This window comes from Dipodomys merriami, unplaced genomic scaffold (genome assembly GCF_024711535.1).
Source record: "Dipodomys merriami isolate MVZ:Mamm:240054 unplaced genomic scaffold, mDipMer1.0.p SCAF_78, whole genome shotgun sequence".
Lineage (NCBI taxonomy): Eukaryota > Metazoa > Chordata > Mammalia > Rodentia > Heteromyidae > Dipodomys > Dipodomys merriami.
The window spans coordinates 115189-131761 of NW_027206379.1; the positions used below are offsets into that span (position 1 = coordinate 115189).

Consider the following 16573-nt stretch of genomic DNA (forward strand, 5'->3'; position numbering starts at 1 on the left):
TAGCACTGTAGCTCAAGTGGAAGAGTGCTAGCTTTCAACAGAAGCTCAGGGACAGTGCTTAGTGCCTGAGTTCATGGCCCCCAGGACTGGCAAAAAATAAGTAAGTTAGCCAATACTTGCACACATCTGCACTGTGCTAAGTGCTTACCTAAGCATTTTACATACTTTAATCCTCAAATGGCAGACAGGTATTAGTGGTTCAAGGTGAGAGCCAGACAAAAGCAAAACATGGAGGCTCTAAACTCAGCAATTCAAGTCCAGAGCCTAAAGGCTTTTGTTAACTTTAATATACTGCATCCCAAGAACCAGCAGATTCATTAACATTACATGACAATATATGAAGTTCAAATATGCTGCTAGAGAGGAACCATAAACCAATCAATGACTGTCGGGGCTGTGATTAGGTTACCAAGGCCAGATATTTATTTTTAATTTTTATTTTTTGTCAGTTGTGGGCCTGAACTCTGGGCCTGGGTGCTGTCCCTCAGCTCTTCAGCTCAAGGCTGAAGAGCTTCATCTCTACCACTTGAGCCACAGTGCCACTTCCGGCTTTTTCTGTGTATGTGGTGCTGAGGAATTGAACCTAGGGCCTCATGCATAAAAAGCAAGCACTCTACCACTGAGCCATCTTCCCAGCCCAGGGCCAGATATTTAAAAGTACAAACAATGGTATCCCTCACCTCTGTGCCAGTGTAATGAAGTGACAAGAGAGGCATACCATACTCCTGTGTAACAGACATCCACCCAAATCCACTTTGCTCCCAAACCAGCCTTTACTCCAAGACTATTTTCTTTGGCAAGAAGATAAAAAGGACTTGGGGACAAAGTTGCTTAGGATGGGGATAACCCCACCTCTACTGATGTCCATTTCCCTCAAATCTAAGGGTTTTTGCTTGTCTCATTGTTCTAGGGAACACACCGCCAGCCTAGAAACATACATAGCTCCCTTTACCCCATGGCTCTGCAAATAAAGATAAAACAAGCTGCGTGGGCGAAGTAGCTTTATTACAGAAAGCCAAGATTACATAGGACTTAAGAGTTTGCATTGGGGCCCTTCTTCTTGCCAAAGGTGGGCACAACATTGACAAAGCGTCGGTTGTACTGCATCCGCCTCTTGGCCCTGCCAGTCTTCTTCTTCTTCTTCTCCTGTTTGGCCACCTGGCAAAAGGAAGGATGGATTAGGCCTCGGGTGACTTCTGCTATGCTAGGATCCTTTCCCTCAGACTCCCTTTTCCAAGAAGGGAAAAAGTATACACATACAGGAGACCAGTCTTACTATTTTGAAAGAAAAACACAAAACACAAAGTTCAAATAATGCACTCACCTTGGGAGTCTGACCTCTCACTTTTCCAGCACGGGCCAAGGATCCATGGACTTTACCTATGGTGGGGAAAGTGGAAAGCCACAAAAGTCAAGCCACCACCCACCATAATCACTTTCCTCATCTCAGACTTCTAAAGACAAAGGTCTGGTAAGGGATTGAGGCGCAGTTACACTCTGGTTTAGTCTGGCCTGGAAAATACTCTGCTCTACCACCGGACATTGAGCAACGAAATGTTTTCACCCACCAGGAATTTCCAAGAAAAGAAAACCAAAACACTCCTTTCCCCACTCACCTCCAAGCAGGCGGCCGACTATCTGTAGGGTAGCGAGGGCCTCCACCCCACACTGGCCGAGGGTAGCGTCATCCTCCAGTGGCGTGCCTGCCAGGAGCAGGACCTGATCTTCCGGGACGATACCCTCCAGGGAGGCCACACGAGCCTATAAGCCAAGACATAGAGATAAATAGGTAAATAAAGAAATATACCGAGTCTCTTCGCGGGGCAGCAGGGCGGGCACGGGCGGCGGAGTACCGCGAGCAGGGCGCACGAACCTTGATCTGAGCGATCGTCTCCTGGCCGGTCACCTCAAGGGTGTGGAGCTCCTGGGCGCGGACAAACAGCTGCATATTGGCGACTACGAAAATAAAAAAAGAAAGCTGTGAAAGAAGGGAAGAGGTGCCCGGGGAGGAAGCGGAGGTCGACCCGTCGGAGGCGAGGGAGACGCGGGGGCCTCACGTGTGGAACGCCGGGCCCACGGGGAGGTCCAGAAAGGCCAGAGCCACAAAGGACCCCTTCTTCCTTGATCTCCCCAACGCCCTCGGACCCACCCCGCGGCCAGCCAGCTACCAAAGCCCTCCAGATCCACCCGCCGTGCAAGCCTTACCAGAACCCCGGGACCAGCGGCCGCTACCGTGAAGATGGAGTCGAGAAAGAGGAAGGAGCGCGGTGCGCAGGCGTGCTGAGAGCCGGTTGCGTAGCTCGTCACTGCGGAGCGACTGTACGGCCTCCTCTATTTGTACCGCCCACTGCCGTTCTGGCCCCGCCCCTTTACGCTTCGCGCTGGCGTTCTCTCGCCTCGGGCGCGGCCCTCGGGAAGGGTGGGGCCAAGCGGGTTGCGCGCGCAGAAAGGTAGCCAAAGGCTGGGGCAGTCCAAGATGGCGGCGGCCATGGTCAGGTCTGTGCTGTGGGTCTGGAGAAGAACCGACATCCAACGAGGCTGCGGACTAAGGCAGCTGGTGAGAACGCGGGGCTCGGAGCTGATGATGGCAGAGGGCTCTCAGTTACTCACTGCAGTTTCTAAATCCACGTCCTTTCATGGTGGTGGTGGTGGGGGCTTCTTATTTGGCTCCCTTATCTCCAGAGTAGCGCCCAGAGTGGGAGGCCACAAGGGGACAGCCTTGGGACAGACACTTGGGGAGTGCGGTGTGGAAATGTAGCTGCAGCAGGACAGCCTGGGTGGGTCAGAACTGAAGAGAGTTACTGACGTTCTCTGGCTGGGGGGATGAGAGAATTAGGAGTGGTTTAAGTGCCGAATGCAGAACTAGAAAGTTTCCATAGAATGCTCAGAGGAAAACCTTTAAATGAAAAATGACCACAGTGTGTGTGTGTGTGTGTGTGTGTGTGTGTGTGTGTGTGTGTGTGTGTGTGTGTGTGTGTGTGTGTGTGTGTGTGTGTGTGTGTGTGTGTGTGTGTGTGTGTGTGTGTGTGTGTGTGTGTGTGTGTGTGTGTGTGTCCCTTGTCTACATAGGGAAAATTAACGAAGAGATGGTTTGTTGTCTCAGAGCCAGACCCAGAAGCCTCCTGATTACCCCAGCTTTGTGGAGTCTGCAGATGAGTACCGGTTTGTGGAGCGCCTCTTACCCCCTACCAGCATCCCAAAGCCGCCCAAACATGAACATTATCCCACGCCCAGTGGCTGGCAGCCTCCCAGAGGTAAGCTGGGTAATGGGGATAGTTTGAAGAAGCATTCTCTTCCTGTTTTCAGCTTGTCCTTACTGAGTCTTTAGAAACTACCGTGAATCCTGTACCCATATTGAGATCTCTCTTTAAAAAAAAAGTATTGTTTAAGAGGTGGTATACAGCGGGGTTACCTTTACATACCTCAGGTAATAAGTATATTTTCTTTCTTTTACATAGTATCATCTGTTCCCTCATTCTCTCCCCTTCCCTGCCCTCTATCTCTGCCCACGAGTTGCATGGTTCACTCTCATCAATGTCCAGTGGGCTCTGCTGCTGCACTTTTTCACCTGTCTTATACTGTCCCCTCCCCCCACCTTCCCTCAGTTGTGCACATGTATACACTGTATATACAAGGTAAAGAATATAGTCAGCCTGGTGCTGGTGGCTCAGGCCTGTACTTAGGAGGTTGAGATCTGAGGATCTTGGTTCAGAGCCAGCCTGGGCAGGAAACTCCGTGAGACGTTTATCTTCCAATAAACCACCAGAAAACTGGAAGTGACGCTCTGGCTCAAGTGGTAGAGCACTTGCCTTGAGCTGAAGAGCTGAGGGACAGTGCTGAGGCCCAGAGTTCAAGCCCCACAACCAACAACAACAAAAAAAAAAAAATTAAAAAATACAGAGTAAAGCTGGGAATGTGGCTAAGTGGTAGAGTGCTTGCCTAGCATGGCATGAAGCCCTGAGTTCGATTCCTCAGTACCACATAAACAGAAAAAGCCAGAAGTGGTGCTGTGGCTCTAGTGGTAGAGTGCTAGCCCTGAGCAGAAAGAAGCTCAGGTCAGTGCCCAAGCTTTTGAGTTCAAGCCCCAGAACTGGCAAAAAAAAAAGGGGGGGGGGGCGCCTGGGAAGGTGGCTCAGTGGTAGAGTACTTGCCTTGCATACATGAGGCCCTGGGTTTGATTCCTCAGCACCACATAAGCAGAAAAAGCCAGAAGTGGCACTCTGGCTCAAGTGGTAGAGCACTAGTCTTAAGCTGAAGAGCTCAGGGACGGAGCCCAGGCCCAGTGTTCAGGCCCCATGACCGACAAAAAAAAAAACAGAGTCATTAGAAAACAGACAAATTAAGAAAACATCCTTTGTTTCCTTACCTTTGGAGTTCTGTTTCAGTATGTGTATATTATTTTATATATAAACAGGCACTTTGGTATTACAACTTGATGATTTTCTCCTAAGACTACCCTCTTTTGGTCTCACTGTGAGTGTCTAGAATCCTGTATAATTTGTCATATCCCATTGTGTTTTAAATCTAACTTCAGCATATCAGGGAGAACATGCGTTGGTTGTCTCTTTGATCTTAGCTTACATCACTCAACATGATTTGTTCTAGTTCTATCCATTTCCCTGTGAATGACATTATGTAGTGACCGTCTACTCGACCAGCGAGGAAAAACGACCACCACACCAGGAGTCTTCTCAGATCACGCTTTATTGGAGAGCCTTTTAGTTGTAGGAGAGCTTGGGCGCGAGAGAGCGTGCACCCGAAACACAGCTGCTTATATATGAGAATCGGAACGCGGGTCTTTCTATTGTTGGTCGCCTGCCTTTCACCGTCACCAGGTGTCATGGGATTGGCTGGGAACTCTACCTGGCTCGTGCACGCGCACAGCCCAGGCGTCCCGCCAAGCACCAAGTGGGCAGAGTCTCGCCTCGGCTCCCTACAACATTATTTTATCCTTTCTAATGCCTGTGTAAAATTCCATTGTAGGTACCATGTTTTTTGGATGAATATCTATTGTGGGGCATCTGGATTGTTTTCCTATCTTGGCTATTGTGAATAGTGTGGCATATTGAGATCTTTTTTTTTTTTTAAATTTTTTTTGTCAGTTGTGGGGCTTGAACTCTGGTCCTGGGTGTGCTGTCTCTGAGTGAGCTCTTTAGCTCAAGGCAAGTATTCTACCACTTCAGCCACAGCGCCACATCTGGTTTTCTGGTAGTTAATTGGAGATGAGACTCACAGACAGCCAGGCAGGACTGGGGTTTGGACTCAGGGTGTGAATGCTGTTCCTCAGTTCTTTTGATCAAGGCTGGTACTCTACTATTTGAATTATACACAAAAAGTGGAGCTCCATGTGGGGCGCAGGTGGCTCATGCCTGTAATTCTAGCTACTCAGGAGGCTGAGATCTGAGGACCGCGGTTCAAAGCCAGCCTGGGCAGGAAAGTCGTGAGACTCTTGTCTCCAATAAACCACTCAGAAAACCAAAGTGGCACTGTAGCTCAAGTGATAGAGCACACCCCTTAAACTGAATTGCTGAGAGACAGCACCCAAGCCCAGGGTTCAAGCCCCATGACCGAAAAAAAATATATAGTCTCACAGACTTACCTCAGATCCTCAGATCTCAGCCTCCTTAGTAGCTAGGCATGAGCCACCAGCACCCACCATATTTGAGATGTTTTAAGGGTAGCATTGCCTTATGTCCAAGGAATGACTCAAGAGTAGACCCCTCTACTAATGGCCGTGTATCTCAAGCTAGTAGCATGGGAATGTTTCCATATGGGAGAAAGTAAATCATAGAAACAAGACTTCCGGGCTGGGAAGGTGGCTCAGTGGTAGAGCGCTTGCCTTGCATGCCTGAGGCCCTGGGTTCGATTCCTCAGCACCACATAAGCAAAAAGAAAAAAGCCGGAAGTGGTGCTGTGGCTCAAGTGGTAGAGCGCTCACCTTGAGCTGAAAAGCTGAGGGACAGTGCCCAGGCCCAGAGTTCAGGCCCCACGACCGGACCCAAAAAAAAAAAAAAAAAGAGATAAGACTTCCCTTTACACTCAGCACAACATGTTACCTTTATTGAGAACACAACTTGCAAGTCAGGCAGTTGTATGCTTGAATTTGGCTCTGGCTCTACTCTACACTGTTGGTGAGCTCTTTTTTTTTTTTTTTTGGGTCCGGTCGTGGGGCCTGAACTCTGGGCCTGGGTGCTGTCCCTCAGCTCTTCAGCTCAAGGCTAGCACTCTACCACTTGAGCCACAGTGCCACTTCCGGCTTTTTTCTTTTTGCTTATGTGGTGCTGAGGAATCGAACCCAGGGCCTCAGGCATGCAAGGCAAGCGCTCTACCACTGAGCCATCTTCCCAGCCCTGTTGGTGAGCTCTTAAGTCACTAAGCTTCCAAGTTCAATTTAAGCAAATTGAAGATAATCCATTCAGCGCATGAACCACTTAGGGTAGAGCCCAGCAAATAGGTGCCTACTGCTTTTACACGTGTATCCCTTTGTTCCAGAAATTGTTTTTAATTGAAAAGGACAAAGATTGGCCCCAGAGGGAACCCAAAGACACAAGGAGTTATGCTCTGATTGTGTGTGTGCGCGTGCATGCCAGTCCTGGTGCTTGAACTCAGGGCCTGGGCACTGTCCCTTAGCTCTTTTGCTCAAGGCTAGCACTCTACTGCTCAAGCAACAGCTCCACTTCTGGATTTTGGGTGGTTAGTTGGAGATGAGGGTTACCTGGCTTCAAACCATCATCCTTAGATCTCAGCCTTCTGTGTAGCTAGGATTACAGCTGTGAGCCCACCAGCGCCTGGCATGACTCCATTTTTTTCTTGAGTACCTACTTGGTCACAGGTCCTTTGTAGGACCTTGAAGGTACCATGATGCACAGTTTCGTTTGACAAGGAAAGAAGAGTTAGTTACCTTGACTTGAAGTCAGGGTGGCTGGTCTAATTGGATGCAGAGGGGAATTTTGTGAGGGAAAAGTCCTTGGCTAAGTGAGGTGGAGTCTAGAACAAATTGGCTTATCACTGTTATTCCCTATCACAGACCCCCCACCCAACCTGCCTTATTTTGTGCGGCGCTCCCGGATGTACAACATTCCTGTCTACAGGGACATCACACATGGTAATCGCCAGATGACTGTGATCCGGAAGGTGGAAGGGGACATCTGGGTAAGTGGGTAGGGTAGGTAGGTTAGAGTCTCGTTCTCACTGTCTGGGAGCTAAAGGGATAGGAGGCTGCTGGAAAGGAAGGATTATTAACTAAGCCTGACACCTCTTTCCCTAGGCTCTGCAGAAGGATGTAGAAGATTTTTTGAGCCCACTGCTGGGGAAGAAACCAGTCACCCAGGTTAATGAGGTGACAGGTACTCTGCGGGTCAAGGGCTACTTTGATGAGCAACTTAAAACCTGGCTTCTTGAGAAGGGCTTCTGAGCCCCACTGAGCAACCTGTGTGGCTGGAGGCCAGGGGACCTCAGGAGGAGGGAATGGGACATTGGAGCCTTTGGGAACAGGACATAAAGACCAGGGCTACGGGCTCGGGCTGATCCCAGTGTGAGGCTGAAAGGCTTTAGGTAAGTCAGGCCTTGATTGAATAAGGGAGAAATCAGACTCCTCCATACAAGGGTCCACTGGGAGAGAGTTGACTAGCATGGGAGACCCACCAGGAAAAACCATTCTCAAGCTAGTTGGGAAGGCATTAGCTGCTGTCCTTCCACTCATAGTGGCTTGTTTCTTCGGATTCCTTGGATTTAGCTGTTCAGATTCTAGGGATTATCATCTGGTGGAAGCAGTTGCCCCACCCTGTTTAGGGAGGGTTTACAGATTAAACCACACATAGGGCACATCTTTTAGCCTTCCTGGGGTTCACTGAGATCTTTCCCAGCGCTTGCTGTAGGCCAGACTCGGTCTGGTGGAGGTTGTGGTCACAGGGTCCTGAGTAGCATCTCAAAGTTCCAAAAGCAGTGTTGGAGAAGAGGAAGCACAGAATGTCAGCCCCTGGAGAGGTCCCTGCTCCATTCCAGACCAGAGTTGTTTGCCTGACCAGGTTTACATTGCCACAAGTTAAATGATTTGCTTTGGGCTGGCCTGGCCACAAGGGGGCATCTTGGTGCTTCTGAGAGCCCAGCCCAAGGCCATCCTGTCAAGGCTGCTGACCTAGAATCCAGGCTGGACAGAGGTTTGCAGGTGGGAGGGTGAAGGTGCAGGTCCTTTACACCCTTGCCGTCCATCCTTCCCACTCGGCACCAACTAGACTTCACACTTGTTCCACCCTCAGAGCCACAGCCGCCTAAGCCCGGAGTTCCCACTCCCACTCCTCCATCCAAGCAGCTAAGGCAGGGTTTGGCTCCTGGCTACCCTACTTATCTCTAACCTAAGGCAGAGGGCCTTGAAGTTCTCTGGGGCTCAGTTTCTCCATATGTAAAGCAGTCAAGTCTTCCTAGTTGTGGACCCACAACAGCATCCTCCCTCCTGAAGATTGGGGCCATTCTCAAGTCTACAGCCTGGGCAAGGAAGAGGAGCCTGGCCTGGATCCTAGACACAAGTCCCACCGGTCGTTAATGCAAGTTTTTATTTGGCTGTATATACAATTTAAGCTATTAAAATTTGTACAATATTTACAAATTAAATAAATCATCTGAAACTGTCTCCAGCAACTCTTGTAACACAAAACCAAGGGGAAGAAAGACTGGGCTGGGCAGAGGCCTTGGCTCCTGTGGTCCCTGCCTGGCCCAGAGCCTGTTGTGAACTGACTGTAGAGCAGGAACCCCGCTCCGGCACCTCCTTCCTGGGGTCAAGCATTCAGATTCTAAAGACAAAATTTAAGCCAAAAGCCACTAGGTCAGGAAGCAGTTTCAGTCCTGAACTGGAGAGCAGGTCTGCAGGTCAGGAGTGATCTTCCTTGAGTTCCAGGGTCGCAGTGGTTAAGGAGCAGCGCACTGGCCCTCAGCCCATGTGGCTGGGCAGTGGCTGCTGGGTGAGACTGTCAGTCCCAGCTGAGAAGCTGCAGGGGAAAGGGGCCTGGGTGAGGGGCGGAGCGGGGTCCCTCAGTGCTGCCCGCCTGCCCCCCTACCCCCAGGCACTCCTTTCCCTGAGTTGTGTGGTTGCCAGTAAGACGTGGAAATGCCACAGGGCATAGGGGGCACAGCCACCATCACAAAGGGGCTTCTGGGGGAGACTGGGGTGAGAAGAGGATCGGTACCACTCTTGGCAGGGGGGCAGGGGCTAGCTCCTGACCTGCCTCCAGCCCCTCTGGGGTCCACACTTGGAAATGGGAGCTAATACTGTTCAGCACGCAGCGTGACCCCACACACACAAGTAGGGCCCGGAGGGGCTGCCCCTCCTCCCAGGAGGGGGGGGATGGTGGAGAAGAGGGCTTCTCAGAGGCCAAGCCTTTTGCCTTCCCAGCCCTAGCAGACTTCAGGGCTGGACAGTGGAGAGGAAGCCTGGGACTGCCCACGGTCCCCATGGCCTCCTGGGGCTCCGAGGGCGCCAGCTCTCAGCCAGGCCAACCTCTTTCCACTGGGCCTTGGGATGCCCCCCACTTCTTCCTCAGAGCTGGGGTTACTACTCCCTGGTGCACACAGAGAGGGAGCTGGCACTTGGTGGCAGGACGTGTTCCAGCGAGGGTTGCTCAAGAGAGCGGGGGCAGGGCCGGGGCCGGGGCCGGGGCAGTGTCAGTGGGCAACGGGGGCCTCCAGCTTCTGCAGGCGGCGCCGGCGGAGCTCGGCAGCATCAGGCTCTCCATCCTCAGGCAGCTCCTCGGCACCCACTGTCTCAGGAGCTGGGGGCAGAGGTTAGGAATGGAACCCTGAGAAGGCCACAGCCCATCCCCTCAGAAGTTGATCACACCTACCCGGAGGCTTTTCCATTTCAGAGGCTGGTGGGGAGGCTTCTGGGGGTGGAGGGGGAGCCTCAGAGCTGGGGTTGCTGGCAGAGGACGTAGCAGTAACCGCTGTTGAGGCTGTCTCTTCGGTGGGGCTGACAGTGGCAGGCCTGGGGGGCCTGGTAAGAGAGGACAAGGGCCCAGATAGAGGATTCTGCCCTTGTGTTTAGCACAGTACCCCTGGGGCTCCAGTGAGCACAGATGCACTTGAGTGTGGAATGGAGTCGCAGATGGGGCCAATCCAAGAGCCGAGTGACTGCCAGCACTTGGATTATAAATCTCTTGCAGCCTCAGACTGTGGACAGGTCCCCTGCTATCCTGCAGCCTCCCCCTGGGAACATCAGCACTCCCATCAGTCTCCAGTGTCCTTCTAGGCCTGTGCAGCCCCTGCTGGGTGCCAGTGCTTTGTATGTGTCACCTAGGTCTAGGAAGTAGGACTCCTGTACCAGTAAGGTAAAGGAGGCCATAGAGCAAGTGAGCAGTGGGACTGGCACTGGAACCTGGGCCAGCCTATCTCCAAGTTCAGGGACAATCCCAGCATCAGGAGGATGTTAAGGGAGGAGTCAGAGCCACAAAAGCAAGGACTAAGCGGGGCACTGGTGGCTCACATCTGTAATCCTAACTACTTAGGAGGCTGAGATCTGAGGATAGCAGTTCAAAGCCAGCCTGGGAAAGAAAGTCCATGAGATTCTTATCTCCACTTAACCACCAGAAAATCAGCAGTGGCGCTGTGGCTTAAGTGGTATAGTGCTAGTCTTGAGCTGAAGAGCACAGGGACAGTGCCCAGGCCCAGAGTTCAAGCCCCACGACTGACAAATTAAAAAAAAAAAAAGGCAGGGCTGGGAAGGTGGCTCAGTGGTAGAGCGTTTGCCTTGCATGCTCAGGGCCCTGGGTTCGATTCCTCAGCACCACATAAGCAAAAAGAAAAAAGCCGGAAGTGGTACTGTGGCTCAAGTGGTAGAGTGCTAGCCTTGAGCTGAAGAGCTGAGGGACAGCGCCCAGGCCCAGAGTTCAGGCCCCACGACCGGACCCAAAAAAAAAAAAAAAAGGCAAGGAATAATTCGAGTTTAGAAAACATAAGAGAGCTCCAGTCAGCTCTAATCAAGAGCACTCAGCTGTGCTGTAGGTAGGGGACCTGAGTCAGCAGGTGTTAAGGACAAACTCAGTAAGTATGGTTGCTGGAGACGGTTCTTGGCAGCGCCACCCCCATTCTTCCATGCAGACGTACCCCAGGGAGGCCAGCACGGTGAGGTACTGATTGATCTGCAGCATGGCCGCGTCCAGCAGCGTGTGGATGTTGCGCAGGCTCTGCAGCCGGGCCTCCAGGTGCTGGCGCTCGTGGCCCTCCAGAGCCCGCAGCTCCTCGGGGGTCAGCCCCGCAAAGCCCGCGGGGGGTACAGGCATGGGCGGGAAGGCTGGAGAAAGGTGGAAACTTAAGTCTGGGCTGCCTGGGCTCAGCTGATGCTTTACCCCCAAATACATCCCAGAGTGGCCCAGCTTACCGAAGGGTGGAGGCAGGGGCATACCCATCCAGGGAGGAGGGAATGGGAAGCCAGGGGCGGGGCCAGCTTCGGGGGCGGGGGCGGAGCCAGGTGCAGGGGCCGAACCAGCAGCTGTGCTTGTGGTTGCTCCACTGGGCCGAGAAAGGGCTGCCAAAGAGCAGAAGTTAACGTGCTGTGGGGCCCCTCTTCATCCCTGCCACACCCCCGCTGCCGAAGTGTGGCAAAGGCTCACCTGCACTGGTGGAGGGCGGGGCCACAGCCTCGCCTGAGCTCGGGGGAGGCGGGACTGGCGGAAAGGGGCCCATGGGTGGCCACAGTGGGAACATGCCTGGAGGAAAAGGAGGCAGGAGGCCCTGGGGGACTGCAGAGAGAGGAGAGGGTGGTGAGACGGGGCTGAGCTGCGGAGACCCCACTCCCAGGCAGGATTGGCTACAGGAGCTTTGGCCTCTACTCCTGTGGGGCCTGGAGCTCATGGACCACAGCAACTGTGCGTATCTATTCCTCATGCGTTCACCCCTCCCTGTGCCGACTGAGCTTCTGGAGGACAGAGATTCCATTACCCAGCATCTTCCACACCCAACCCAGGGCCACCAGTTAGTTCCCCAGTGGCATGAGGAGACACTCACAGTTAGGGGGCTGGGGCAGGAGTGGTGGGGGGTGGGGGGCTGGGGGTGGCCCCTGGTCCGCAGGCTCAGGGGGCGGTGGTGACTGGGCTGGCAGTGATGCCCGTAGGACATCCATACGGCAGGTAGGGCAGGTCTGCTGCCTCTGGAACCAGGAGCGCAGGCAGCTGGGAGTCAAGACCAGGCAGCGGTCAGCAGGTCCCGAGGGGCCTGTGCAGGCGGGCAGGCTCCCCGGGGCGCGCCCCCACCTGGTGTGGAAGATGTGGTTGCAGGGCAGTCTCTTGGCACCAGTCACCATCTCTTCTCGGCAGATGATGCAGACGTTGTCCACTGCCTGGAGTTCCTCAGGGGTGGCATCCGGATACCTGGTTAGGATACGGGGGAGGGGGGCTGTGTCAGGACCAGAGCTGGGAGCCTAAGAGGGTGTGGGACAGAGTTGGGAGAGCAGCTGGGACAAGCCCACTTACAGTGTGTTCATGTTGCGGATTGCTCGGCGAGACATGATGGCATCTGTCACAGCTTTCTTGAACTGCCTGAAAGCACAGCCAGCGAATGTGGAGAAAGCACAGCCAATGAATGAAGGAAAACATGGGGGCAGGAGTGGGGTGGGGGACGACACACAGGATCAGGGGAGTGGAATATCAGAGCTAAACTCACCTCATGGCCAGGTACATGGGCCGGATGGCAAAGAGTGGGAAGGTGTGTACCTTGATCATGATGGTCATGAAGGCCATGTACAACAGAACCTTGATGAAGCCTGTAGAGCGCAGCTGGTCAGAGCTGTGCAGGCAGACTGGGGGGGGGGAGGGCTGGTCAGGGGAGGGGAAGAGGGCCTGCCCCCCCTCCTCACCTGTGAAGAGCTCTGTGTAGAGCATGTACACAGCCTTATTATCCCAAGGGTTCTCACTCTGGAGGTCCACAGAGTGCAACACGTACTTGACGAAGATGGTCAGCACCATGGTCATCAGGATGGCATACTGGAGAGGACACAGGGAGACGTGAACTCCAACCCCCCCACCCTTTGCGTTAGCCAGGCTGCTGCACCAGGCCTGGGCACGGAAGGCATGGCAGGAGGCCTCGGCTCCTCCACTCACTACTTGGAGGTTTACTTTAAACAACTCACTCAACTACACTTTGCTCATCAGCGGACTACAGAACTACTGTTCATTAAAGCCATGTCTTGCTAATTAAGAAAAGCAGGTCAGGAGCCCGGCACAAGACCTGACATACATCAGCCCTCTGCAAACGTGAACTGTCACAGAACACTCTTCCTCTGGCCTGGGACATGGCATTCCTAGCAGTCCAGCCATCTGGAGCTGGCTCTGATGCCAGCTTCCATCAAGACTTCCTGAACCCCAAGTCAAGGTTTCCCCAGAATCAGCCTCTTTGTGCCCCCCTCCCCAGCTATCACCCAGGAGTGAGAGTGACCACGGCTCCACGGTTGCCAGCGCAGGTGGGGCCATGCGGCATGTGCTCAGTTGGGTTTGTTGGGTCACCCAGGGCACATGCGCTGCTACCTCAGGCTTGTCCCCTCAACCTCCCAAGTCACTTTTACCTCAAAGCCAAACACCAGCTGCACAGAGGCCCCCCGGGTCAGGATGCTATGATAGGCATGGCTGACGAAGAGGAAGTCCAGGATACCCAGGAGGAACATAAGGGCTGTGGGGAACCCCGAGTTGGGGGAGTGGAGTCAGCCAAGGCCTGACAGCCACTTCCTGCCCTACAACAGCCAACCTCAAATCCACCATGGCCCTGGCGCCACCATCGAGTCAGGTGGGCACACTCCACTAGATTCAGCCCTCTGGGAACTCTAGTTTTACCCAGGGTAGGACATCAGGGCAGCCCCAGGAGGCATAGAAGTGAGGGTCCAGAGAGCTGAGTGGAACAAGTAAGAGACTATGCAAATTAACCCCTAAATTATCTTTCCTGTACAGCTGTGGGCTGAGGGGCAGCGCGGGCCCTGGGGTAAAGGCCTGTACACTGCTGACATTCCATGGCTTCTCTCCTCCCTCCAGCTATGACCCCCGCCCTCCAAGAGCCTCACTCACAGACGATGCGGCAGTGAAAGAGCCAGGAGATATTGGGGCTTCGTTCCATCTGAGGCAGAGGGGGGGGGTATTAGGAAGACAAGGCTCACCTTGCCTCCCCAACCCAGCCACAGGGATCCCAAGCCTGCCACTCCCAACTCACAAAGTCCACCCGGTCCTCTGCCAGCCAGTGGAAACATTTGAGAAAGAGGAGGAGAGTGAACAGTGCGACAAAGCGGGGACTGAAGTCATCCCGAAAGACAGTGAAGGCCAGACAAGTCTCCGTGACGGCATACCAGGAACGCTCCAAAAGGTGCTGGGGGTTGGACAGGGGATAATGATGAAGAATCGAGACATTGTTTGCTCAGTCCCCAGCCCCTCGCCTTTGCTGCCAGCCACTGACACCTTACCTCCATCTCTGCTGCCCTCAGCTGCCCAAAGAACACTTTGCCCATCACCTTGCCCAACAGGAAGACAAGGACAAAGGCCTGTATATACAGGACCTAGGAGTGGAGAAAGGCTATGGTTTGAGGTCACTTTCTGTTTTCTGCTCCCCAAATCCTCATCAGTTCATTCAAAAGTTAGACAGCTAGTGGCTACTACTCCACCTACTTACCGGATATGTAGCCCCACCTCTGCCCCAGGCAGACTCCTCCTTCCCTCCCAGGGCGATCCTCCCTCCCAGAGCCCTGAACTCACTGCCATGCTGGGGCTGGACTTGGTCAAGTATACCACAGTGGGGTAGAACTGGTGTTTGAGGTAGTAGGCATGTGCCACCACGGCTCCGGTCAGTGCCAGGCTGGCCGCCATCATCACTGCGGTGCGGAACATTGCCCTGGCCCGGAGACCTGCATTGGGTGGGAAAGATGTAGAAGAAAATGTATGTAATGATCGCAAACCGAATACAGTGCCTGGCACAGCGTCAATAGGAGAAAAGGAGATTGAATCTTGCAATCATCGGATCCGGGACACCATATGCCAAGAAACTGAGGCTCAGAGGGGTCAAGGGATCTCATTGCTACAAGGCCTGGAACCTGGATCAGTCCTGTTTTAAATCTAGGACTCTTTTCACGCTGCCCTGCCAAGATGATCCTCTAGGGAGGCGAAAACAAAAAGCAATTGGGGGGGGGGCGCGGGTGGACTGCCACCGCTGACCACCGAGTAAAAGAGCTGGGGCGAGAGGCAAAAGCAAAAATGCGCTGTAGAGGCGGGAACGCTTGGCCTGGGCCGGGAGAAGCCGAGGCGCAAAGGGGCGCAGCTTCATCTGTGACAGCTGTGCGGGGGGGTGGGGGGGGTCGGCGCGGACGCGCGCCCCTCGGGAGCGGGTGGGGGTACGTCAGCCTGGAACCCTGACGTCCCCCCCCAAGCCCCGAGGCAGTGTCAACTTGGGGCACCGTAGAAACGGCCAATCGACGGGGTGCAGTGGCGGGGCTGAAGGACCCGGGCGGTCCTCGCAACCGCGCACCTGTGAGCGCCCGGAGTTGCGAGAGTCGCAGGCGGGGCTGGGCCTCCGGGAGGGCGGCCGCGCTGGCGCTGGCGATCTGCGGCCATCTGACAGGCCGAGCGCAGGCGGGGGACGAAGGGGGTGACCCGATCCCGGTGACCTCAAAGGGAAGGTCTTGGTCCCGACCCCAACCCCAACCAGGGCCGGACTTGGACTCACTCACCAGGAGCCCAGCGCGGCGAGCCCGCTCAATCCCCGCGACTGCGGCAGCCGCTCCGGTTAACAACACTCCCCACCCCCTGCGAACCGGAAGCTAGGGGGTAAGACACCTCACTTCCGGCGGCGCGGGGCGCGGCGTGGGCCGTACCAAGTGCAGCCGTCTTCTGTTGCTGGCCCAGCGCGCCCTAGGTGGGGCCGGGAACAGCCGCCTTCGTGCCGCTTTAGGGGTCCGTGTCCACCGAGAGGGGCTGAGCAAGAGATGCGACCAGAGACTGGGGCGGCAGAGGACGGCGAGGGAGCGCCGGCGGCCCCGTCGGAGTGCCCCACAGTTGGTACGGTCCCCGCCGCGAGTGGCCGCAGCCCAGCCGCACTCCAGCGCCGGGAAGGTGGAGTGTCCTGGGGGCCGTGCCACTCGGAGGGGAGCGCGTGCACGGGACAGACTTCACTGAGGGCTAGAAGGAAATAAGTTTCAGAGTCTCGCTTCAGAGATGGTCACAGTAGTATGATAAACGCGGTGCTCTCTGGGAGACACTGGAAGCAAAACCCAGAAATGTGTCTCCTTCGTGCTTCCTTCACCCCGCCCCGTTGTGTGGGAGTGAGGCCCGTGGCTGCCACGGATTGGCTGCAATAAAGTTACGCGGACCAATAAGAAAAAGAAAGTAAATTTTCTGGCCAATAGAAAGGGAAAAGCAGGTGAGTGGTTGCTAGGGGCGGTACGCTACGTTGCTTAGGACCAGGTCCTGTCCCAGCTGTGAAAGCGCCAGCCGTGGGCTGGTGATCCCTAGCTGGCCTCCGGGAACATTGGCCCAGCCCTGAGAGGGAGGGGCAGGCAGAAGTGCCAGGACTGGGAAGAGGGCAAAGCTTTAATTCCTCCTAATCATGTTTTGTTTAA

The 16573-nt window shown here is 54.4% G+C and overlaps 3 protein-coding genes across 3 annotated transcripts; 1 reads left to right on the top strand and 2 right to left on the bottom strand.

Annotated features, from left to right (window-relative positions):
* Window positions 1–984: 984 nt before the first annotated feature.
* On the bottom strand, window positions 985–2313 carry LOC138818701 (ubiquitin-like FUBI-ribosomal protein eS30 fusion protein). Its single transcript, XM_070009739.1, has 5 exons — window positions 2206–2313; window positions 1874–1956; window positions 1617–1761; window positions 1325–1380; window positions 985–1158 (listed from the first exon to the last, which is right to left on the bottom strand). Exons 2-5 carry the CDS (start codon window positions 1946–1948, stop codon window positions 1033–1035), a joined length of 402 nt encoding a protein of 133 aa, XP_069865840.1. The 5' UTR covers window positions 1949–1956; window positions 2206–2313; the 3' UTR covers window positions 985–1032.
* Window positions 2314–2450: 137 nt separating this feature from the next.
* On the top strand, window positions 2451–8629 carry LOC138818700 (large ribosomal subunit protein mL49). The gene is made up of 4 exons (XM_070009738.1): window positions 2451–2557; window positions 3104–3254; window positions 7028–7152; window positions 7268–8629. The coding sequence occupies exons 1-4, from the start codon at window positions 2477–2479 to the stop codon at window positions 7412–7414; spliced, it is 504 nt and encodes a 167-aa protein (XP_069865839.1). The 5' UTR covers window positions 2451–2476; the 3' UTR covers window positions 7415–8629.
* LOC138818699 (E3 ubiquitin-protein ligase synoviolin) lies at window positions 8535–15783 on the bottom strand. The gene is made up of 16 exons (XM_070009737.1): window positions 15686–15783; window positions 14718–14866; window positions 14429–14521; window positions 14182–14334; window positions 14040–14088; window positions 13547–13650; window positions 12842–12968; window positions 12649–12748; window positions 12459–12524; window positions 12240–12356; window positions 11995–12158; window positions 11601–11729; window positions 11369–11515; window positions 11095–11281; window positions 9837–9985; window positions 8535–9764 (listed from the first exon to the last, which is right to left on the bottom strand). Exons 2-16 carry the CDS (start codon window positions 14847–14849, stop codon window positions 9658–9660), a joined length of 1824 nt encoding a protein of 607 aa, XP_069865838.1. The 5' UTR covers window positions 14850–14866; window positions 15686–15783; the 3' UTR covers window positions 8535–9657.
* Between the last annotated feature and the right edge of the window lie 790 nt (window positions 15784–16573).